This window comes from Cannabis sativa, chromosome 2, assembly GCF_029168945.1.
Source record: "Cannabis sativa cultivar Pink pepper isolate KNU-18-1 chromosome 2, ASM2916894v1, whole genome shotgun sequence".
In the NCBI taxonomy this organism is placed as follows: domain Eukaryota; kingdom Viridiplantae; phylum Streptophyta; class Magnoliopsida; order Rosales; family Cannabaceae; genus Cannabis; species Cannabis sativa.
The window spans coordinates 61,110,578-61,134,281 of NC_083602.1; the positions used below are offsets into that span (position 1 = coordinate 61,110,578).

General features: G+C 35.0%; 3 protein-coding genes and 1 non-coding gene across 7 annotated transcripts; 3 read left to right on the forward strand and 1 right to left on the reverse strand.

The window, feature by feature from the left end:
- The first annotated feature begins 482 nt into the window (after window positions 1–482).
- Window positions 483–5,741, forward strand: LOC115718952 (serine/threonine-protein phosphatase PP1 isozyme 2). Of its 4 annotated transcripts, none has more exons than XM_030647780.2 (5): window positions 483–716; window positions 826–1,086; window positions 3,760–4,319; window positions 4,407–4,629; window positions 5,388–5,741. In XM_030647780.2, exons 2-4 carry the CDS (start codon window positions 885–887, stop codon window positions 4,590–4,592), a joined length of 948 nt encoding a protein of 315 aa, XP_030503640.1. In that variant the 5' UTR covers window positions 483–716; window positions 826–884; the 3' UTR covers window positions 4,593–4,629; window positions 5,388–5,741. The 4 variants fall into 4 exon arrangements, with proteins under 4 accessions (XP_030503640.1, XP_030503641.1, XP_060966699.1 ...); XM_030647781.2 differs by having other exon boundaries at window positions 484–716; window positions 5,399–5,741; XM_061110716.1 differs by having other exon boundaries at window positions 503–1,086; window positions 5,399–5,741.
- A 12,315-nt stretch (window positions 5,742–18,056) lies between these two features.
- On the forward strand, window positions 18,057–19,373 carry LOC115719292 (uncharacterized). Its single transcript, XM_030648272.2, has 2 exons — window positions 18,057–18,543; window positions 18,638–19,373. The coding sequence occupies exons 1-2, from the start codon at window positions 18,201–18,203 to the stop codon at window positions 19,177–19,179; spliced, it is 885 nt and encodes a 294-aa protein (XP_030504132.1). The 5' UTR covers window positions 18,057–18,200; the 3' UTR covers window positions 19,180–19,373.
- A 1,130-nt stretch (window positions 19,374–20,503) lies between these two features.
- On the forward strand, window positions 20,504–23,471 carry LOC115719053 (pentatricopeptide repeat-containing protein CRR2, chloroplastic). The gene has a single exon (XM_030647939.2). The coding sequence runs from the start codon at window positions 21,337–21,339 to the stop codon at window positions 23,314–23,316; it is 1,980 nt and encodes a 659-aa protein (XP_030503799.2). The 5' UTR covers window positions 20,504–21,336; the 3' UTR covers window positions 23,317–23,471.
- An 87-nt stretch (window positions 23,472–23,558) lies between these two features.
- On the reverse strand, window positions 23,559–23,632 carry TRNAV-CAC (transfer RNA valine (anticodon CAC)). Its single transcript has one exon. It is a non-coding gene; the product is annotated as a tRNA-Val (tRNA).
- Between the last annotated feature and the right edge of the window lie 72 nt (window positions 23,633–23,704).

Here is a 23,704-nt window from a genome sequence, read left to right on the forward strand (position 1 = left end):
CAAGATGGTAGCTAATGGCTCTGACTCTTTTTGAGTTTCCTTTTATAATTTTCTTTTTATTATTTTGATCAGATATTCTTTAAATTTTTTTTTTCAGTTATGATATTCGTTAAAATTCTCTAATAAAAAATATTTTTCTTATTTGTTTTCTACAAATTTCTCTCCTAAAATTTTTGCTTTTTAAAATCCAAAACTGAAAGAAAAAAAAGGACCAATATGATATGGCCAATGATAGTATAGCAGAGTCGCATAGAAATTGCAGTCCAAATTCTCATCCCCCTCGTGAGTCCTCACGATTCGATTTCTCCCAAGTCCCATTTACATTGAATAATCTATTCCAACTAGTAATTATTTAGCATTAAAAAAAAACTAGTAATTATTTCTGTTTTTAGAGAAAAAAAAAACACCTACTAAGTATTATTTTTTATTTAATATTTTTGTATTTGTTTTTCCTAAAAGAAAAAAATTGTGTTTTTCATTTGTAATGTAAAATTTTAAATAATCAGCCACATTCATCCCTACCTTAAGCAGCCACTCACCCACCCACAAAAATAAATAAAGAAACAAACAAAAGAACCGAAATTATGAAGAAAAAAAAAATAAAAAAAATTCATTAAAAGGAAACAGAAGACGGGGGAGCAAAAGCTAATAGAGAAACACTGAGCCGAAATCAAACCCAAAACAAGAGGAAATAGAAGAGCACCCAACTCAGCAAAGTTGGGTTCTTTAGGACTTTCAAAATTTTGGGCTTTTCTCTCTTTATATAAATATATATATTGAATATATTTTAAAATTAAAGTTTTCTCTTTTGGGTTGTGTTTGTAGAAATTTTTGGAACTTTGTTGGAAGAATTTAGAGATCTATAGCTGCAAAAAATAATCTGAATGGCACAACCAGGACCGGGTACAATGGACCCTGCCATACTAGATGACATTATCAACAGGTTATTGGAGTCTCGGCACGCCAGGCCGGTCAAGCAGGTCCAGCTCATGGAGAGCGAGATCCGCCAACTATGTACGGCTTCCAAGGAAATCTTCCTCCGACAACCCAATCTTCTTGAGCTCGAAGCCCCCATCAAGATCTGCGGTAGTGATTTATTAATTTTGAAAGCTTTTCTGTTTTTCTTCTTTTCTTTTTTTGTCAAAATTAATTTTCATTATTATTGCTTTTTGATGTGTTTTTTGTTAGGTGGGTTATGTTTGCTTGCTTCATTGGTTTGTTTTTTTTTTTCTTCGATAGCATTTTTTGGGGATGTGGGTTTGGATGGAATGAGATATTTTGCATGTGGGTGGTTGTATAAGTTCTAAGCGGTTTTGAATTTTTTTTTAGGACATAGTTCCTCGTTTTTTAATCTGCTTTTTGAGTATTGAGACCTGAGTTTGAGATGAAAATCAGGATATTCTGGATGCTATATTATTGCCGGTGCATAACCATGTACTCTGCGTTCAAGCTGTTGTGAGCTATATACAACATGCGGAACCAGCACTCTTGATGTATGTATGTTTTGATATGGAACTTTTGAGTATATGCTTTTTACTCCATTGCATGAGTACATGACTAAAATAATATCATAGTCTTTTTAGAGGGTCGGATTGGTTAGAACTATGCATGTTCTACGATTTTTTGATAAGTGTTTTTAAGTTTGACATGTCTAATTTTGTATATTTCTAGTTTTCATAAGAGCAGTTTGTGTGAGAGTTGTTGAATTGAGATGTGTTATGGATGATAATGTAGGTTTAATGCTTGAACAAGGTTTCAAATGAAATATTACAAAGACTGGATGCCTTATATCATATTGGCATGGATTGGTGTATATTATATCTTTCTATTGACAGTTTGCACTTTATTTCAGTATTGCTTATCTCTTTTGAGTTTGAAAAAAGATGGCATTAGTAGAAGTAAGTGTAACCCAGATGTCCAGAACAGATTGTATGATATTGACAAACACGCATAAATGTAAGCAGCACATATATTTCTTCTTTGTTGTCTTTCAAGGAGAATAAGTGAAATAGTTGGCTTAAGAATTGATGAGTGTATTTCACATAAAAAAAAATCTATTTGATGTTTTCCATTGGCTGTACGGGAACTTTTACAGCCATATTGATATTTTCCACTGCTACAGATTCAGGAACTAGTTGAGATGCCCATGCATACTTTACAGAGTTATGTGGGATATTTGTGAATGATGTTTTCTCTTGGTGGGGTCTGGGAGGAGTTGATAAAGTTATTTTAAGGGTATCAGAATTGCTGTCATTTGCAGTAAATGCTATTTGTTATAAATGCTAATATGACATGTTTTTTCTGACTTTTATACGGAGAAACTTAGTCAATTGATAAAAAAACTCAACCTATTGATCTTCCAGATGTGTTATTGTGTTGTATGCACTATGCATATTTGCTTAATCATCCATTATATTCCAATTTGTCGAATAGATGCGTATCTTCATATCACCCTGGCTCTTTCTATACTTTTTTTTTTTTTTGAATGGCTCTTTCTATACTTTATTACAAACTGGTAATTACAATTTATTATGTGCATGGCCGTACTCAAGAATTCTAAGGTAAGTATTGTTGGTCTTTGATTGTGTATTCTTCAAAATTACTGTTTTACCATTGTTTGTGTGGCCTGTAATACCCAAAATGGCCAAAACTTGAAATGATAGTCACTTGTTTGTTATGGGCTTGTTCTCAAGACATCAATCTTTTCAGTTTTCCCTAAGCCATAAGGTGATGTTGTTTTCCCCACTATCATTATGTCAAATTATAAGCTGATTTAACTTCTTAGTTGAAGTTGGTTTAAAATGCAATGGTATTCTAACTTGCTTTAGTGGAAGTTGGTGCAAAAACGTACATGAGGATACACCTCAGCTGTTGCCATTGAGGCACACGCCTCGCACTGATGAGGTACACTGGAGGTGCACACCTCTGAGGCGAGGCTAGGCATATTGAGGCGCACGTCGCAGCCTTGAGCTTTGTTTTGTGGGTTACGACTGTTTTGTTGTGGGCTCACTTGGGCCTTTTCTTATTTTTAGGCTTTTAAATTACTTGAATTTCTAGCCTTTTTTAACATAATTTTAATAAATTAATAGGAAAGATAAATTAGCTGTTAAGTCAAAATGTCGTTACAGTCTGACAGATTCACGACTGCCACTCCCACTCTTCATCTCCCTCACGCACTATCTCCTTTTTTACTATCTCTCAAAGTCAAGGCAGCTCCTAGGCTAGTGTTGGAAGTAGGAATATGTCTTCCTTATATGTTTAGACTTTTATCATTCCTCTATTAATTTGATATTTTGTTTGAACTTGAACCTTTTATGTATTTAGTTTATGATTTGAAGACTTAACTAGTAATTTTTATGAGTTTGATGACTTTGTCATGGAGTTATATGTTGTTTGTTATGAATTTTAGGAGTTTTATGATATTAATGAAGTTTTTCTTCTTATTGTTGAGGCGTACGCCTCAAGGTTTACGCCTCGCGGGTGGTGGGGCTAAGGGAAAACGCCTTGGTTACTGATTTCGTTTTTCAAAACCTTGGCATTAGATCTATCATTTGAATTGAAACTATCTACTTGACTTCTTTACTTGCAGTGTGTTTCTCTACAATTTTGTGCTATCTCCATCTTCGTTTTCTAGATGAATGGAACTAAGTGATGTCCCAAAACCTCTTTTTCATGTTATCAGTTTTAGGGTTGTGTCCACCATGCATAGTTTCATTAAAACTCCTAGCTGACCTATACATTTCTTACTCTTTTCCGTAGGTGACATTCATGGGCAGTATTCGGATCTTTTGAGGCTTTTTGAGTACGGGGGTTTTCCTCCCAATGCTAATTATCTATTCTTAGGAGACTATGTCGACCGTGGCAAACAGAGTTTGGAAACTATTTGCCTCTTGCTTGCATATAAAATTAAGTACCCTGAGAACTTCTTTCTTCTAAGAGGAAATCATGAATGTGCTTCGATTAACCGGATTTATGGATTTTATGATGAATGTAAACGGCGGTTCAATGTCAGGCTTTGGAAGACCTTTACTGATAGTTTTAACTGTCTTCCAGTAGCTGCTCTCATAGATGATAAAATATTATGCATGCACGGTGGCCTTTCTCCTGATTTAACACATTTGGATCAGATTAGGAATTTACCTCGTCCAACTGATGTTCCAGATTCTGGTTTGCTTTGCGATTTACTTTGGTCAGATCCTGGTAGAGATGTCAAAGGCTGGGGAATGAATGACCGTGGAGTCTCATACACTTTTGGTGTGGATAAAGTTGCAGAGTTTTTAACTAAGCATGAAATGGACCTTGTTTGTCGTGCCCATCAGGTTAGTTGCTGTCTCTCTTTGGTTGCCTCTCACCCCCATCTTTCTCCTCAGTTTTGGTTTATAAGATGCTTCCTCCTCTTCTTCCAGGTTGTTGAGGATGGGTATGAATTCTTTGCTGACAGGCAGCTTGTTACAATATTTTCTGCTCCTAATTATTGTGGTGAGTTCGATAATGCTGGTGCAATGATGAGCGTTGATGAAAGCTTAATGTGCTCTTTCCAAATTCTCAAGCCAGCTGAAAAAAAACCTAGGTTTGGTTCAACAATGATGTGAAGACTGTCTAGCCTTCATTCCTCTTATGATTGCAAGTGTAAGTTTCATGCCACTTCTGTATCAGAGCTTATTGTTCACCCCTTCATAAGCCATTGTGTTTAAAATATAGTTCGTGCTGTTTTGAGGGCTTTTAAGTTTCATCTTATCATTTCATAGCGTAAGCCTCAAGTTGTTCAATGTTTGAGTGTGGACGTGCGTGCAGTCTGAACTGCTCTTTTAGAATTCAAAATCACATACCGCACCACACCATGCTATTTTGGAAAACTGCAACTGCACCACAAATGATTTAAACCGCATTTTTTATGCGGTGTGGACAATTTTTGCCGTGTTGATGAACACCCTTAGGCGGCAGGAGAGGGGTGGGGGTGTTCAAATCCCCATTGTATTTATATATATATATATCTTTATATATATATTTTAAAAAAAAATCATATTACTTCATTAGCAAAGACAATAAGAGAGAAATATGAGTAGTTGTCTCAAGTTTGTGGCCATTTCGTCACTTTGTCAGAGGTCATGGAAGTGGTTAATTATGATAAATTTCTTATCCAAAGTCATGGTTTATGGAAATAGGAATAAATTTCAAGACAACATACTGCAAGAAAAATGAGAAAAAAGTTCATTTGACAAAGGAGTTATTATTCTTAATTTATAGCCACAATAGTTGAATTAGACATGTTCTGTATGACTTTAGGTTCCAAGAGTTTGTATGAAACCTTTTTGTTTTCTAGTAGATTTAGTATAAGCATTCTGCATATGATTTTAACCATATTAAACTAATTATCTCTTACTCAGGATTAAAAAAGTTTGAAGGCAGAAGAATAATGGAATTAAAAAGATGGATATCTTCATCATCATCACCATGCAAGTTGAGATGAGTTTTTTGTTCAAATTGTTGTGTTATATGGTAGGAGAACTGTGACTTCTCAAGTTTAAAAAAGGGTCAACTATTTTTAGGGAAGTGGCTGTCAAGAAAGAAAGCCTCTAATTTCACACGCTCCTTAATTAGTACTACTTTCTCAAATATTTTATGGTGCTTGCTGCATATAACATTTGATTTGTAAATGACTGCACCTGTAGTCGATGAACATTGAACCCCCTTCTTTGCCAAGCTGTTTCACTCTCTAAAATCTTCATACTTTTTTATCATTGCATGAAATTCTCTACTTCTACCTTGTTTCATTGAAAATCAGAACATGGATGGATGCTGCATTATTTTTCTCTGCAAGTTCCATGGCATGAGATTGATACCTTTAAATTTATCTAAGCATTGAGCCACAGACCTCCCACTGACTATTGTCAACTTCTTTCAGATATTAATTTTATTGATTCAGAAATTCAAATATGAGTTGATTCTCTCCATATTCTGAGAAATATTTACTATAGCCTTTTGCTGACCAAGAAATTGTATTTTCATTTCTCGCTATAATCTATAATACAAACATTTGAACACACCTCCTAATTGTTTTCTTTTTTCTTTTTTGATTGAACCCACTTAATTTATTTATTTTTCAGAAGACCCCCTCTTGAATTTTATTCAAATGAAAAATTAAGTTTTGTTTTTTACAAGCCAATAAAATAAATAAAACATGTAATTTTTCTACAATTTAGAATGATTATACATACATGAAACAACATATTTGCTTTTATTGACAATATACTTTGTAGTTTTCAGTCTCGAAATTAAGCTTTAAACAAAATATTTTTATATACATGTAAAATTACTGAGAGCGTGTTTGGAAAGTCACAATGTAATTGGATTTGTGTGTAATTAGAGGTAATTACACAATTTGGCATGTTTGTCTGACCATATAATTACACTGTAACTATGTAATTAGAAGTAATTGAGGGGTTCCAATTACACTCTCCAATTCTCATGGCCCCCCATGAGAATTGGATGTAATTACATTGTGTAATTACTAAAAACTTTCCATATTAAACATTAGCTACTAAAAAATATTATTTTCCCTTGTAATTACTAACTATTTTGCCAAACAAGAAATTAAGAATTCATATGTAATTACCACCTCATATCCAAACACACCTTGCATTTTAAAATATAGTGTAATTACTAAACTATGTAATTACTACCCTAGTAACTACCCTACCTAGTAATTACACAGTTACTTCCAAACACACCCTAAGTATTAGTTAATACATGATGGAAAGTAATGAAATTTGATTGATTCTTTCAGATCTAATTAATTGAGTAAAACCAATAAAAGTTCAAATAAAAATAATAATATATATAACTTGTTTATCTTGGAAGATTTTTTTTATCAAGAAAAAAAAAACTTTAATAATTACAAGAAAACTTACAAAACAACACCACTCCACACCTACAAACAGCTTTCACCAAAACAAATTTAAAATTACTTACAAATAACTCTGTTATAAAAATTCATCTCCGGATGGAGGCTTCTTTCCAAATTATATTCATTATTTTAAAATAAATCATTAACTTACTATCCTTCACAATATGCTAAAATAACTTCAAGCTTCCTTCAAAATCAATTGTGTCGATTGAGTCATATATTATAAACAGTAGTTGTTGTCACTCTATGATAATGCTCCCAATCAAATGTTTCCTTTTCCTATTTAGCCAAGTGATCCAGCTATTCTAATTCGCTGGCCAAGCCATGAAACCAAACCAGGCCAAAATCATATTAATAATCTGTTTGGACAAGAAACAAATGAAGAATGAATACTCATGAATCTCCTGTATTAACTCGTAAACATGATATAGAATAGAGACCATGTTAACATTTTCCTAGCTAAGAGGTCTCTAGTAAACTGTTGGTGATAAGAGATCTGAGATTGGACCAGAGAGCTATTATATAAGCTTATTAAGTTGAATTTATCATGCATTTCAGCAGCAGCAACTGAGGTCTTATTAAACACCTTTCTTAAATTACAGAGTTTTTTCTAGTACCAGCTCGAGTCTTATTTAAAATGATAGGTCCAGAAATCCTCCCTTTTCAAGTAAAGAGCTAACCCATTTAACCCATTATACAAGACTTCTTGGTTAAGGCCCAGATGTACCTAGTCAAAATAGTCTTGTTCCAGTCAAAACTTTTCCTAAAACCTATACCACCATAGGACTTGGGAATGGAAACTTTATCCCAACTTGCAAAATGGAGTTTAATTTTGTTTCGTTAGAACCCCACAAAAACTGTCTACACAATTTCTCCTCTTCCTTAGTCACACTTTGGGGAAGAACAAATATGCTCATCCAATAATTTTGGAGACCCAATAAGACAAAATGGATCAGCTGTACTACTGGCAAAAGAAAGATACCGAGTAACCCAAGTGTGAAGCTTGAGCTTGATTTTTTTGGTAATAATGTCACATTCTAACATTCTCCACTTTGTTGGTCTCATTGGAACACCACAGTACTTTAGAGGAAAGCTACTTTTTTCAAACCGAGCGTCTTCAAGAATGTTAGGTTTGACCTCCTTAGAAACCCCTCCAAAATAGATTTAAGACTTACAAAGGTTGGCTTGATGTCTAGACATGAAACTAAACTCATTTAGGGTATTCTTTAAAATTGCAATAGATTCCCCAATCCCTTTACAAAAGAGGATCAAATCATCTACAAAGCACAAACTTATGATCTTCTAAGTTTTTGCACATAGGGTGAAATCTGAACCCTGCTGAACTAGAAGCCATTTGAAGGTGCCTAGTAAAAGATTCCATCACCAATATAAATAATAAGGGAAAACACAAGATCTCCTTGTCTTAACCCTTTCATTCCTTTAAAAGAGCCTCAAATCCTTTCATTCATAACCAAAGAGTAGGGTGTATTCTTTAAGCATGGCATAATCCAACTAATGAATCTTGAAGGGAAACAAAGAGCTTTCATAAGATCTTCCAAAAATAGTCAATCTACAGTATCATAAGCCTTACTTAGGTAGATTTTTATGGCACATCTTGGGGAAGCTTTTTTTCTAACATAGTGTTTGATCAAATCTTGGAATATCATGATGTTGTGAGCTATTGACATGTGTTTAATGAAGGCCCCTTGGTTTTGATGCACCAGACTAGGTAGAATAGAAGCTAATCTTAAGCCGAGGAGCTTTGAGATGCACTTATAATGCATAGTGTAGCAAGCAATTGGTTTGTAGTCCACTGCCTGATTTGGCCTCTCAATCTTAGGAATCAAAGAGAGTATTGTTGTAGCATGAAGATATGAAGGGAACTGACATGTATCAAAGAAATTACACATTCCCTACAAACTTCCATACCTATATCAAGCCAAAGAACTTTGAAAAATGGAGAACCATATCCACCCGGGTCAGGACTCTTATGATTAAGGATACTAAACATAGCTTTTTTAAAATTTTCTTACAGGGAAATGCCTTCAATAAGGCTAATTGATTATCCAAATTCAATTCGGTACCATAATCCACACTCTACAAATTGATGTTAGCTCTTGCTGTGCTATTGCTTCCCATGTCAGTGTTATGGTACCAAATCATTGTACCATAGTCCCAAGAATCTTTATATGTATGTATATTAAATTAAAAATATTAAATACATGAAAGAAATAAATACATCTTGATGACTATCAGGGTATTTTTGAAACTTCTCGTTAGTTAGGTTCAATAAATCTCACACTGTAGTCTTCCATATCGACCCACCACACACAAGGAGTAGTGTGGGCTACTAGGATAAAGTGTATATGAAGTTCTTGTGTAAATCTCAACACATGAGCAATAACTGTTTCTTATGTGATAGTGAGAAAAAGGTTTACTGGTAAAACCCTTTTTACGCTTTCAAAAAATTTCTTGAAAATTCTATTCACAAAACTTATGTTCAGAACTTTGTTATGCGATATATTTAAATAAATCAAATAAAAAATTTATTTTATTAATTTTTTAAATTAAAATTTATTTATTATATCATATTTAATTATTTGAATAAATAATATAACTAAATCTGGTTATAAATATTTACATCTAATAACCGATTGAGAAAATTTCTTAACTACTTGAGAGAATATTTCAACTACTTTTTAAATTCAAATATTTATCCATCAAATCAACTAACTAATTAATTAACCTAAAATGGCAAAAGTAATAGGGACACCCCACACTATATGGGGCGCATGCACTGTGTCTGACACAATGCATGTGGGGCCTCCTATGTCTTGTTTAAGACAAGGAATAAGCCTTTTGTCCTGACAACTTTTGTCTCGATAACTTTTATCTTTTCCCTATTTAATTAATTTTAAAAGTAAATTATTATTACAAAAAAAATAATTACTATTTTGCTAATTTAAAATAGATTTTTTTGAACTTCCATATACAACATTTCTTACCCCTTGACAGTGTTTCAAGGTGGTGATTTGGGAACCATGGACCTATAATTCTAGGCTCCAATGAACTAGATTTATTTATTGAATCTCATCAATCAAATAGTCTTGTTTATTAATTCTATGATTACTTCACTATAAATATAAAATTGAAATCTTAGTTATTATAGAATTATATTTACTAATTTTTACTATAATGTCCATTAATATAATTAATTTTAGTGATTAGCCCTCCTTGTGTTGGTTCGTAATTAGTGTTGATTAAATTACTATTTTACCCTTCTAATTACTTCTCTATCCTTTAGTAACGTTAATTCACTAGTGAAAGTATAATTTAGATCCAATCTAAAATTGTGAACACTTGGTTGACTACAAGCTGTGAGTCAATATAGAGTTTGATGTTTTTAGTGCCAACCTCTTTCGCTAGTTGTAAACCAATGATCATAGCCTCGTACTCAACTTCATTATTGGAAACTCGGAACTCGAAACGAAGTGCACTTTGGAGCTGGAGGTTCTGTGGAGATATTAAAATGATTTTGGCTTTGGAACCTTTTTTGTTTGACGCTCTGTCTACATATATCTTCCAGACTTCTCTCTCCAGGACTGACATTTCAAGATTGTCATTTATCCCTGTGCACTCCACAATGAAGTCAACTAAGGCTTGATCTTTAATTGAAATTCTGGGCTGATATTGTATATCGAATTGACTCAATTCCATTGCCCACTTCAAGAGTCTTCCTGACGACTCCAACTTCTGTAACTCTTGACAAAGAGGGTGGTTGGTTAGTACCCTTATGGTGTGAGCCTAAAAATATGGTCTTAACTTCCATGAAGCAATTAGTAAGCAAAAGGAAAAATTCTCAATCATGGGATATCTAGACTTTGCGCCCAACAGTCTCTTGCTTACATGATATACTAGAAGTTATACCTTTCCTTCTTCTCGCACTAAGGCGGCGCTTATAGCGTGATCTGAAATTTTCAGGTATAGAAACAACGACTCTCCATCAACTGGTTTGAATAGTATTGGAGCCTTCACTAGATGTTCTTTTAGTTCCTGGAAGGCTACTTCACATTCAGCTGTCCATTCAAAATTGTTATTTCCTTGAAGTACATTGAAGAACGGTATGCACTTATCTGTGGATTTGGAGATGAATTTGCTATGTGCTACTATTCTTCTTGTCAACTTCTAGACATCTTTGTATTTTCTAGGTGAAGGCATGTCTAGAAGAGCTTTAATTTTCTCTGGGTTTTCCTCGATTCCTCAAGAACTGACTATGAAACTCAAGAACTTCCCTGAAGAGACTCTGAAAGTGCATTTCCTTGGGTTCAACTTCATTTCATACTCTTGAATTATGGAAAAGGCCTCTTCTAGATCTTTGTGGTGGCTCTCGGAGGTTTTCAATTTTACCAACATGTCATCAACGTAAACTTCCATATTCTTCCCCAGAACATTCTTGAACATTTTATTCACCATTCACTGGTAAGTGGCTCTAGTATTTTTCAATCGGAATGGCATGACCTTGTAGCAATAGATTCCTTTGTCAGTTTGGAAACTGGTGTGCTCCTGACCAGCCACATGCATTTTTATTTAGTTGTAGCCAGAGTATGCATCCATGAAGGTTAAGAGTTGATATCCCGAGGTAGCATCAACCATCTAATCAATGCAAGGAATTAAAAAATAATTTTTAGGGCAAGATTTGTTTCGATTTGTGAAATCTATACACATTCTCCAAGTCCCATAGGCTTTGATGCCAGAACAAAATTGGCAAGCCATATGGGATACAGAATTTCCTTAAGGAAATCAATGTTTGTCAACTTGTCCACCTCTATTTTTACTGCTTTCGACCTCGCTAGATCTAGAGGTCTTCGCTTTTGTCGGACTAGTTCAACATTGGGATCTATGTTCAATGCATTGCAAATAACATGGGGACTAATGTCGGTCATATCAAAATGACTCCAGGCTAACACGTCACTATTTGCCTTTACTGTGGAAATTATCTTTTCTTTCACTGCCAGAGGCAAGTTCTTCCCTACTCAGATAACCTTGGTGGGATCCCCATTATCTATGCATACTTCTTCCACTTCCTCCATTAGTTCTATGATACGTTCCACGCCAATTCGTGGATCAAGCTCATCTTCCTAGACCACTCCCAGTGCTGGCTGGGAAGATGTTCCAACTTTAGAGTCATTTCCTTCTAGGACCATGAGTACAGTTCTGGTTGAAACATTGTAGCAACTTTTCACACTTTTTTAATCTCCTCTGATTGTCCCAATGCTTTCGGTATCGCTTGGGAATTTTAAGCACAGATGTCAGATGGATGTCACTACTTTTAAATCTATTAAAAATGGTCTTCCTAGGATAGCATTACAAGCACTAAGGAAATCAACTATCATAAATGTGTTGTACTTGAATGATGATGTTGTGTTTCTTCTAGGAACTTTCCCATTTATAGTCATCAAAAGTTGTATTTTGCCCATGAGGATTAGTGTATCTCCATTAAAACCTTGTAGTTGAATCAGACATGGTAGCAAATTGGCTTCCACTAAACCATTGGCATGGAAGGCTCCTTTAAAAATGATGTTTACAAAGCTTCCATTATCTACGAGGATTTTGGAAACTCTTTTGTTTGCTATTTGAGCCTCTATTACCAAAGGGTCATTATGAGGGAAGTGCACGAACATGGCGTCATCTTCTGTAAAAGTCATTGGCAGATTCATCATCCTTGGACGTTGGGCAAGTGATTGTACCAAGTGGCAAGCTTTGCCTTGATTCAACTCATTTAGGTACTGCTTTTGTGTGTTACGAGTGCTTCCAACAATATGAGGTCCACCTAAAATAGTTGCTACATGACCATCTAAGACTAGTAATGTAGATTCTGAAGGGTATGGGTTTCCAGGACTGGGAACTATAACTACTATTGTTGCTGGAGCGTTCTGTGCCCCCTGAAGGGCTTGTGCATTCGGGGCTTGTATTTTAGGAACTTGTGGATGACCTACTCTCTGAGGAGGATTTATGGCTCCATGTTGTCCTAGAATGAAAAATTATCTGTGTGTGACTGCCTGTCCTAGATATATGACTGGGATCCTTACCCAATCGGTTAAGTGTATTCCGCACTAATCCCTCGATTTCATCTTTTATATAGTCACATTCATTTGTGGTGTGACCAATATCACCATGATATTCACACTTTTTGTTCAAATCTTTTCTTTACTTTTTGCCTTTATACATTGGCAGAGGCTTCTTGTAGTGTACCATCTTACAAGTTGCCTTGTATACATTTTCTCGAGTATCTATGAGACTTATGTACTTGGTGTATCTTGGCTCTTGGGTTTTTCCCTTCTTCACAGACTCACTCTGATTTGAACCTTCAAAATCCTCTTACTCCGTGAGTGGGTTATATTGGAGTCTGGAACTTTCACTTTTTAGTTCGTTTGTTTGGGAGCGGCACTGTATCCGGTTTGTACAGCTCCAAACCCGATAAAACTAACTTCTGTAGCTGGCTGCATGTAAGTACTTATTCCATATACCGTGGGAGTAGTAAATGTTGGAATTTATTTTACCAGGATCTTAGATCTACTCACAAGTATGTTGTTTAACATCCTAAATATGAACTTTCTAAAACGATAATAAACACATATAAAGTTAAGGAAACCTTACATTGGTTGCATCGGAATAATATGTCTCCTTCCACTCAGATCTCTAACCCTGGTATCCTTTCTGTCACAGAGTATTATCAAGATCTGAGTCCGAATGTCCTTCTCTTTGAATTGGATCCTTCACGATCTTCCAAACTATGATTGAGGTACCACTTGCTGTGTGTGGGCACTACTCTATCACTAGGGTGTTTCGAAATTATGAAGAAGAAAAGAGATAGAGAGAGGGTCGGCTATAGAGAGAAAGTGGAAGGCTCAGTTTTTCTGAAAGGCAATCTCTTGAATTACTGAAAAAACTCTTATTTTAGTCTGAGTCATCACTTTCTATTTATAGGCAACTACTAGGTTTAGGTTAGTAATTATTTGACATTAAAATAATAAAAATATTAATTGAAAAAAGCCATTCAGTGGCCGGCCATAGGTGTTAGTGGGCCTCACTTGGATTTTGCAGTTTTCACAATTTTTATTTCTACTTTCTCAAAAATGTCAATTTTCCAATTCTAACCATTTAAATGCCAAAATTAATTATTTAATAACTAAAATAGATTATTAAATAATATTGTCATTTAACATAATTATTAATTAGACATATAGAGTCTCTTAATTAATAAACAAACCTAGAATCTCTTTTATTTACAATTTCACCCCTGCTTAGTGAAAATTCACAAATTAGACATAGTCTAATCTTTAGAATTATAATTGATTAATCATAAATCAATTATCGAGTCTTACAAGCAGTATGGTCTCAACTAGAATGGGGACCATAGATCTATATTACTGAGCTTCCAATAAGCCGAACCGAATTTACCAAGTAAATTTCCTAACTTATTAATTCCTTGTTGAATCCACTCTTAAAACTTGGAATTGCACTCTCAGACTTATATAGAGCATTCTATATGTTCCACGATATAGATATGCTATCTCATTTAACCATCGTTATAATCTTAATGTGATCAAAGATCCTCTATATAGATGATTTACATCGAGATGGGATAAATTTATCGTTTTCACCCCTCAATGTATTTGGGCCCTTAAAACACTTAGCTACCTATAAATGATGTTTTAGTGATTTAAGAAATAGTCACTGAAACAAGAGCTCATCCATTTACTTCTATTTAGCTAAGCTCGAAGGGAATCATCACTTGACTTCTATACACCAGTAGAAGCTATAGATTCCATATTTATGTTCAGCGCTCCCACTCAATCATACTATCATGTTCCCAAAATATACGTATCACCCTGACCCAAAAGTAGGCTTAGCTAATAAATCAAAGAACATGAATAACACTCCTGAGATTGAGCCTACGCATATCAGGATTTAGATTCTTTTGATCTAAGATCAACTAGTGATATTGACTTGGAAAGATACAACGGTAAGTTTATAATATCTTAACTAAGTTCAATATCGGTCCAGTTCAATGTATACTTCATACATTCGAAACCAGTATACTTTACCAATGTCCTGGAAAGAACATAACACTTACTCCAAGTGTAAGTATACTTCATCGCTGATTATCACATCAGTGTAAATCCAAAACACTGATGAAACAGGGACTTAGTTTTTTAAATCATATAATCACAATCACATTCCACTGTGTTGACAATACTGTAATTGTGAAAAAATATATGTTCTGGACTTAACTAATTTTGTGCATATATTAAATATATATTAAACCATAAACATGAAAAATTCATGCAAACATAAATCGCTTCAAACTTCTTAGATTGATAACTAATCAGATTGTAATGGGTTTTATTTAGGGCACAAAACCCAACAGCAAAAGTAGTTGGTGGAGGGTAAATGGGTGGAGTTGTCATCTGCGAAGGTTGGGCATTTATTATTTCAGTGGAAGGTGTTGGGAGTACTCCATATGCTTGAGCATAAGCATCTTCCAGATTTATAAACCCTTGAGCTCTTGTTAAGAACTCACTCAATGTATCTACCCTTTTACGCTGAAGGTCTCCCCACAATAAAGATCCAGTTTTAAGTCTTAATGTTAGGGCCACCATTTTCATGTCATCGGTGACCTTGCTTTTGGCAGCTACATCCATCATACGTTGGATAAACTTTTTCAAGCTTTCTCTTGGTTGTTGCTTGACACTGGTCAAAGATCTAACTTCCAAATCATAATCCTTAGTTGCTATAAACTACTTTTTGAACATTACTTGTAGGTCTCTCTAGTTGTGGATCGATCCCGGAGACAACCTCTTCCACCAGTCCTCCACAAAATTGCTTACTGTTAATGAAAAACATAAACATTTTTTATCATCACTAGCCTTGGCGACTTGCATGATGCAATTGTATTTGGACAAATGGTCCTTGGGGTCCGTACGTCCTTCATACAGCTCCATCCGTCGCATTCTGAAATGCTCTAGTAGTGGTGCATCAATGATTCTCTTCACAAAAGGCTCGGTATCTTCTTCCTCAAAGTCAAATACGACACCACTTTATTTTCTAGAAATATTTTTCGTGATTTTCATTAACTCCTTAACCTTACGTTTTAGGCATGGAGTCTTATCACTTGAAGATTCTCTTCCACAAACACGATTGTTGATGTGGTTTCTCAAATCGTTCTCACGAGGTCTTGCGTTTTTTTGCTTTGGCTCTTTCCTTCTTAGCATTCAATCTTTTTTTGAAGATCATTCGTGGAAAGGCTTCTGCCACTGTCGCCTGATACCGAATGTACTTCGTCAACATCCTCATCGTGGTTACTGGAATCACTAGGAGGAGGCTTTTCCCTTCGACACTCTAGCTTCTAGACTCCGGCATCAGTCTTATTTTTCTATGTGACTCTGCCACTGGAATTGGTCTGGTCACCGTGCCCTGAGGCGTGGTTTCCTTTTCTCTTCTATTTAGGTTGGTCAACAACTTTAGACTTTTTAGGCTGTTTGGTGGAAGGAGTCTTCTTTGGTTTTTCAACATCAATTCCTTTACCTTTGTCTTTGCGAAAGCCTAAAGTTCCAGGATCTTTTGGATCTACCTTTTCAGGAGTGTCAGTTGTTGGAGGAGCTTGTACGTTAGGAGCAATTTGTTGGAATATATATTACCAGGATCTAGATTTACTAACAAATATGTTTATTAACATTCTATATATAAATTTCTAAAATAATGGAATTTAAACACGTAAGAAACCTTACATTGATTGCAGTGAAATAATATGACTTCTCCCACTTAGATCTCTAACCATTGTTCCTTCGTGTCGCAAAGTATTATCAAAATATGAGCCCGATTCTCTTTCAAGTTGTTAGATTATTCACAATCTTACACACTATGATTGAGTACTAGACTTGCTATGGGTGGGCATGCATTCATTCACTAATGGCTCAAAATTATTGAAGAACAATCAAGGAGATTTCGAAATAGAAGAAGGAAGAAGGAGGTCTCAAGAACTCTAGTTGTCTGACAGAATGAAAACTAGGTTATAAGAGTTGTATGAGAATGAGACCATCCTATTCTTTTTATACTATTTCACATAGGGTTAGAATTTAAATTATATGGAATAAAAATGATAAAATAATAACAAAAATAAGACTAAGTGGCCGACCATATAGATGGGCCTCACTAGTTATAATTTTGCCATTTTTTTTAACCATTTATCTTTTATTTTACAAATGTCATATTTTCCAATTTTAATCCTATAAATGTCAAAACTATTTATTTAATAATTATAATTAATTATCAAATAAAATTGTTATTTATATTATTTATTAAATAGACTCCTCAAAGTCTCTTAATTAACAAATAAACCTTAAAACCTATTTTTTTTTTCACAATTAAGCCATTGTTTAGTGAAAATTCATAAATGAGCTAATTTTAAAATTATAATTAATTAATTAAAACCAATTAACCGAGTCTTACCAGAAATATTGTCTCAATTAGTGTGGGGACCATGGGCTCATATAATCAAGCTTCCAATAAGTAGCTTTAGAATTTACCAAGTAAATTCTCTAACTTATTAATTCCTCCTTGCACCACTATAGATTTACAATTGCACAATTATATAGAGCCCTCTGTATGTTCTACGATATAGATACGCTATGAATTATCTATTGTTATAATAATAATAATCAATGATCCTCTATAGATGATCTAAATTGAGTAGGAACAAATTTACTGTTACACCCTTCAATGTACTTTATCTTTAAAATACTTAGTTACCTATAAATGATATTTCACTAAAATAATATAATTACTGAAATGAATACTCAACCATTTATCTATATTAAGCCAAGCTCGAATGAAATTATTATTTCACTTTAATGTCCAAATAGAAGCTATAGATTCTGTATCTATGATTAGCACTCTCACTCAATTGAACTACCACGTCCTTAATATGTATGTCACGAGAAGATCTATTAGTCGACTTTAACGAACAAATTGATGAACATAAATAATATAATTGAATTAGAACCTAACCATCTCAAGATTGAGATCATTTGATCTAAAATCAACTAAGTTCAATATCGTTCCCCTCCGATGCATACTCATTGATCTAATTCAAGTTTACTTTAACTAATACCTTGAAATGATAGCACGCAAGTAAACTACGTTGATATCAATGTGATAAGGATATCAAAACCCTAATCTTTTTTATCTCATTGGCACGCACACAGTCGAATACCACTCGATAACTAGGGCGATGGTGAGAACTGACCTTGCGCAGCCTGCCAAGCTTCGGTGGGGAGAGCTTGAAGAAGACGATGGCGAGGACCTTGACTTTCTTTTGCCTCCTCGTCAGGTCATCGGACCCGATGAGAATGGAATCAAGAAGGTCGTTGAATATAAATTCAATGACGAAGGTAATAAGGTTAAGATCACCACTATCACAAGAACTAGAAAGCTAGCCAACGCTCGTCTCAGCAAGCGGGCCGTAGAGCGCCGCTCCTGGCCCAAGTTCGGCGACGCGGTGCAAGAAGATGTTGGCAGCAGGCTCACCATGGTCTCCACTGAGGAGATCATCCTCGAGCGACCTAGGGCTCCTGGTACTTTATTATTCTACCATGATTCAACTGATTCTATTTCGATTCATCGATTTACAAATATAAATTTTTGTTTTTGAAAATTGGAATGATATAGGTAGCAAGGCAGAAGAAGCGAAGAATTCTGGAGATCCGTTGAGTGCGAAAGGTGGTGCTGTTCTCATGGTTTGTAGAACATGTGGTAAGAAAGGTGACCATTGGACTTCGAGATGCCCTTACAAGGATCTCGCAGCCCCATCTGAAGTGTTTGTTGATAAGGCTGGTCCATCCGATGGAGCGGCTCCGGGAGCTGCTCCTAGTTCAGGGAAGGGAACCTATGTTCCTCCTGGAATGAGAGGAGGAGCGGTGGCGGAGAGAGGCGGAACGGACATGAGACGGAGGAATGATGAGAACTCTGTTCGGGTCACAAACCTTTCGGAGGATACTCGCGAGCCTGACTTGCTTGAGCTCTTCCGACCTTTTGGTGCTGTGAGCCGTGTTTACGTAGCTGTGGATCAGAAAACTGGAATGAGCAGAGGATTTGGGTTTGTGAACTTTGTTAATCGTGAAGATGCTCAGAGAGCCATTAATAAACTCAATGGTTATGGTTATGATAATCTTATCCTCCGAGTGGAATGGGCTACCCCAAGAACGAACTAGAGTACTACTACTCACCACTGCCCTTAGATTCTATGAATTATTTACAAAGAAATTTGAGCAGTTTTTGTTTTAGTTTTGAACAAGAAGCTATATTTACCTTTTTATTTTTATTTATTTTTGTTTATTACATTTTGTTTCTTTTTGTAATATTGATGATTTTGCAAAGAGGAGGAAGATGGTTGATGCTGGGGAAACTCGGTTGCATTGTTTTTGTTAAAAATCAATTTGAGATTAGATTAAAACAAACAATAATTCAGTTTCCTTTGAATGTATGTGGGTCTCTGAATCGAATGAGCAATTCTGCATGATATGTGGATGGCTTGAATAAGCTTTTGTATTTTAGTCTGCATTTTGAGAGTTGAAACCTGAGTTTGAGATGGAAATTGCTTAACCCTGCAATCTGCATTCGAGCTGTTGTGAGTATATATTCTTAGTACTCTACAGTATTTCTAGAGGGTCATATTGGTTGGAACTATGCAAGTCTACTGGTTTGTGATGAGAGGTTTTTTTTTTTGACATATCTAATTTTGTACTTTTCCAGTTTTCATAAGAGCAATTTGCGTTAAAGTTGATGATCCGAGATGTATTATAGATGACATTGTAGTTTTTTTTTTGAAGTAACTGGACAAGAAAACAGTTACAGAGAAAAGGAGAAGCTAAATTCTCCACACAGAATCCAAATTTAGCCTTAATGTTTCCCTTGCATTGAGATGTGCATCTTGATTTTCACTACGAGGGATGTGCTGAAGGAGATCATTAGGGAATAGAGATAGAGATAGGAACTCTCGAATCTGATGGACGAGTCTGGATAGAGCGGAGTTATCCTTCCAAGAACTGTGAATTTTCGATAGGAGTTGCAGGCAATCCGATTGAAGATTGGTTCCCTTGTGATAGATGGTATTATATAATATATATTGTGACATTTATTTAGAAGAATGATATACTATCGTGGCTTGCCACAAATAACATTTATATACGTTTTACTTGATCAAAAGTGATTTATCACATTACATTATCGTCCTGTTTGACTTGGTTTCTTTTTTGAAAGTGTTCAGATAAAAAATGAAAATTCTTTTAAAAGAAGTTAGATTTATAACTTCTCCTAAAAGATATTTTAAAATTAAAATAATTTACATAATTTTTAATTTATTTATGTTTTTTAATGATATTTAAATATTTTAAAAAGTATTTTTTATTAAAAAATCTATCTAATAATTATCTAACAGTAAAAATAAGTTAAAATTTATAATTATGTTATACTTATATGCAAAAATAGAAACTTATCCAAACTGGGCATATGTCAAGTTTTTGTAATGTATGTCAAGTAAAATGTACCATCTGTTTGGCAGTAGATTGTTTTCTGATAAAAAAAAATCAATCTATTGATGCTTTTGCTGTGTTGTATGCAATCTGCACATTTGCAAAATCATTCATTATGGAGAGACAATATGTACAATTCAACCTAACTAATATAATAAAAAATATATTTTTCTTTGATTTCATTTTGTTATTTATTTGTTTTGAAACATAATTTGTCCTCCAAACAAAAAAAGAAGGAAGCTCTTTCACTCATGTTCAAACCATATTTGAGAAAGAAAAAAAAAAAAAATTAATTAGTAATTTTTCTCCCTAAATTTTGACATGTAGTAAATCGTGCCATCTGAACTTTTTTGACCGTTAAAAATTCCCCTAAACTATTGAAATTGTTAAATTTAAGGACTTCTGTCCAATTTCATTCAATTTTACTGTTTCATGTACTAAACTATGCTCCCCAGACTTTGATGTCTACCAAATCATGCCCCTTAAACTTTAATATGTACTAAATGCCCCTTGAATTTTTATCCATGTTAGAATTTTTTTACTAAAATTAGACAAAAGTCCTTAAATTTAACAATCTTAATAGTTCAGGGAGAATTTTTAACGGCCAAAAAAATTCAAAGACATGATTTAGTACATGTCAAAGTTCAGGGAAAAAATTACAAATTAGCAAAAAAAAAAAAAAAAATAAAAAATAAAAAAATACACATATTTGAGATATATCTACGAAGAAGACAAAAATGACCGAAAGATATCTAAAGCAGGCAAAAGTGAAACCACATAGTCTGATATGAAAGAAAGCCTTTCCTCGCGAGGGCACAAAGAATTATCTCATATGTGATGTTGGTTTTCCCTGCTTCCCAAACTCTCCAACCACCCTTCTTCCCCACCCACTTCAATTACCTTGCTCCTCATAACTGTCAAAAACTGCCAATTTGTTCCTTATCCTTACAGCATTCTGTCTCTACTGCCAAACACAGTGGTGATAAGAACAAGTTGATTCAGTCTCTTTGTAAACAGGGCAACCTTAAACAAGCCCTTCAACTCCTTCCTCACGAGCCAAACCCAACCCAACTCACCTACGAGCTCTTAATCTTCTCCTGCATACGCCGTAATTCTCTCTCTGATGGGCTCGTCGTTTATCGCCACCTCCTCGATGATGGGTCGGACCAAGATCCTTTCCTTGCCACCAAACTTATCAATATGTACTCGGAATTGGACTCCATAGATACTGCGCGCCAGGTGTTTGATAATACTAAGAAGAGAACTATCTATGTATGGAATGCAATTTTCAGAGCTCTGACTTTGGCAGGTTATGGGATAGAAGTTTTCGACTTGTACCGTCAGATGAATTGGTCTGGCACTCGCTCTGATAGGTTTACTTATACGTATATATTGAAAGCTTGTGTTGCTTCAGAGTGTTCGGTTTCTCTGCTTCAGAGAGGTAAGGAGATTCATGGTCATATTCTTCGTCATGGGTTTGAGTCTTATGTTCATATTATGACTACTTTAGTGGACGTGTATGCTAGATTTGGGTGTGTTTCATATGCAAGTTACGTGTTTGGTGAAATGTCAACTAGAAATGTTGTGACTTGGAGTGCTATGATTGCTTGTTATGTGAAAAATGAAAGACCTTTTGAAGCTTTGGAGCTTTTTAGAGAAATGATAGCCGAGACTGGTGATTCATTTCCCAATTCAGTCACAATGGTTAGCATTCTGCAAGCTTGTGGTGCGCTTGCTGCTCTTGAGCAAGGGAAGTTGATCCATGGATACATACTTAGAAGGGGACTTGATTCTATCATGCCAGTTATGAGCACCCTTCTTTCTATGTATGCAAGATGTGGTAAGCTTGAACTTGGGCAACATGTTTTCAATCAAATGGATAAGCGGGATATTGTTTCCTGGAATTCGTTGATCTCAAGTTATGGGATCCATGGACATGGGCAAAAGGCAATTCAAGTTTTCAAGGATATGATCTCCCATGGAGTATCACCAAATCATATATCATTTATTAGTGTTTTGGGGGCTTGTAGTCATGCTGGTCTTGTTATGGAGGGCAAGAAACTATTTGACTCCATGGTTAGAGAACACGGGATGTATCCTAGTATGGAGCACTATGCTTGTTTGGTTGATCTTCTTGGCCGAGCCAATCTACTAGATGAAGCAGCCAAAGTTATAGAGGATATGCGAATAGAGCCGGGGCCAAAAGTTTGGGGTGCTCTTCTTGGCTCTTGCAAGATTCATTGTAATGTTGAACTTGCAGAGAGAGCATGTAAAAGGCTATTTGAGTTGGAGCCTAGAAATGCTGGGAATTATGTGCTTCTAGCTGATATATATGCTGAAGCAGGTATGTGGGATGAAGTAAAAAGAGTAAAGCGGCTTTCAGAAGTTAGAAAGCTACAAAAGGTCCCAGGTTGTTGTTGGGTGGAAGTTAAAAAAAAAGTCTACTCATTCATGTCTGTTGATGAGTTTAACCCGCAGAGCGAACTGGTTCATGCTTTGTTGGTGAATTTGTCATCAGAGGTGAAGGAGATGGGATATGTGCCTCAAACTCAAATCGTGCTGTATGATCTTGAGGAGGAAGAGAAAGAGCGTATTCTATTAGGCCATAGTGAAAAATTAGCTGTTGCATTTGGACTAATCAATACTAACAGTAACAGAGAAACTATTAGAATCTCCAAGAACTTGAGGCTATGTGAAGACTGTCATTCTTTTACAAAGATCATTTCCAAGTTTGCAGACCGAGAGATTGTTGTCCGAGACGTGAATCGTTTCCACCATTTTCGAGATGGGGCTTGTTCATGTGGGGACTACTGGTAGTTCTATGTTTAGTTGTTGTTCAAACTTGTAATTATGTCCTTGTTTAAAGAAAAAAAAAATGAAACAAGACAGACGTTCTTTATATGCTGTATACTACTTTAACAAAGTTTTGTTAGGCTCACACGTTGATTTGAAATCAAAGTTTTAATTTCTTACTGTGATGTTTATGTTACCAGTTTTTATATCATAATGATAAACAAATATGTGCAAAATTATAGCAAGTTCAAAAATCAAAAAAGAAATGTCTGAGCCCGGGTTCGAACCGGGGACCTCTAGTGTGTGAGACTAGCGTGATAACCGACTACACCACCCAGACAGGTAATTTTACTTGTAAGTTTTCATAAAACATTTTATATATTAATTAATATAATAATAACAGAATAATATT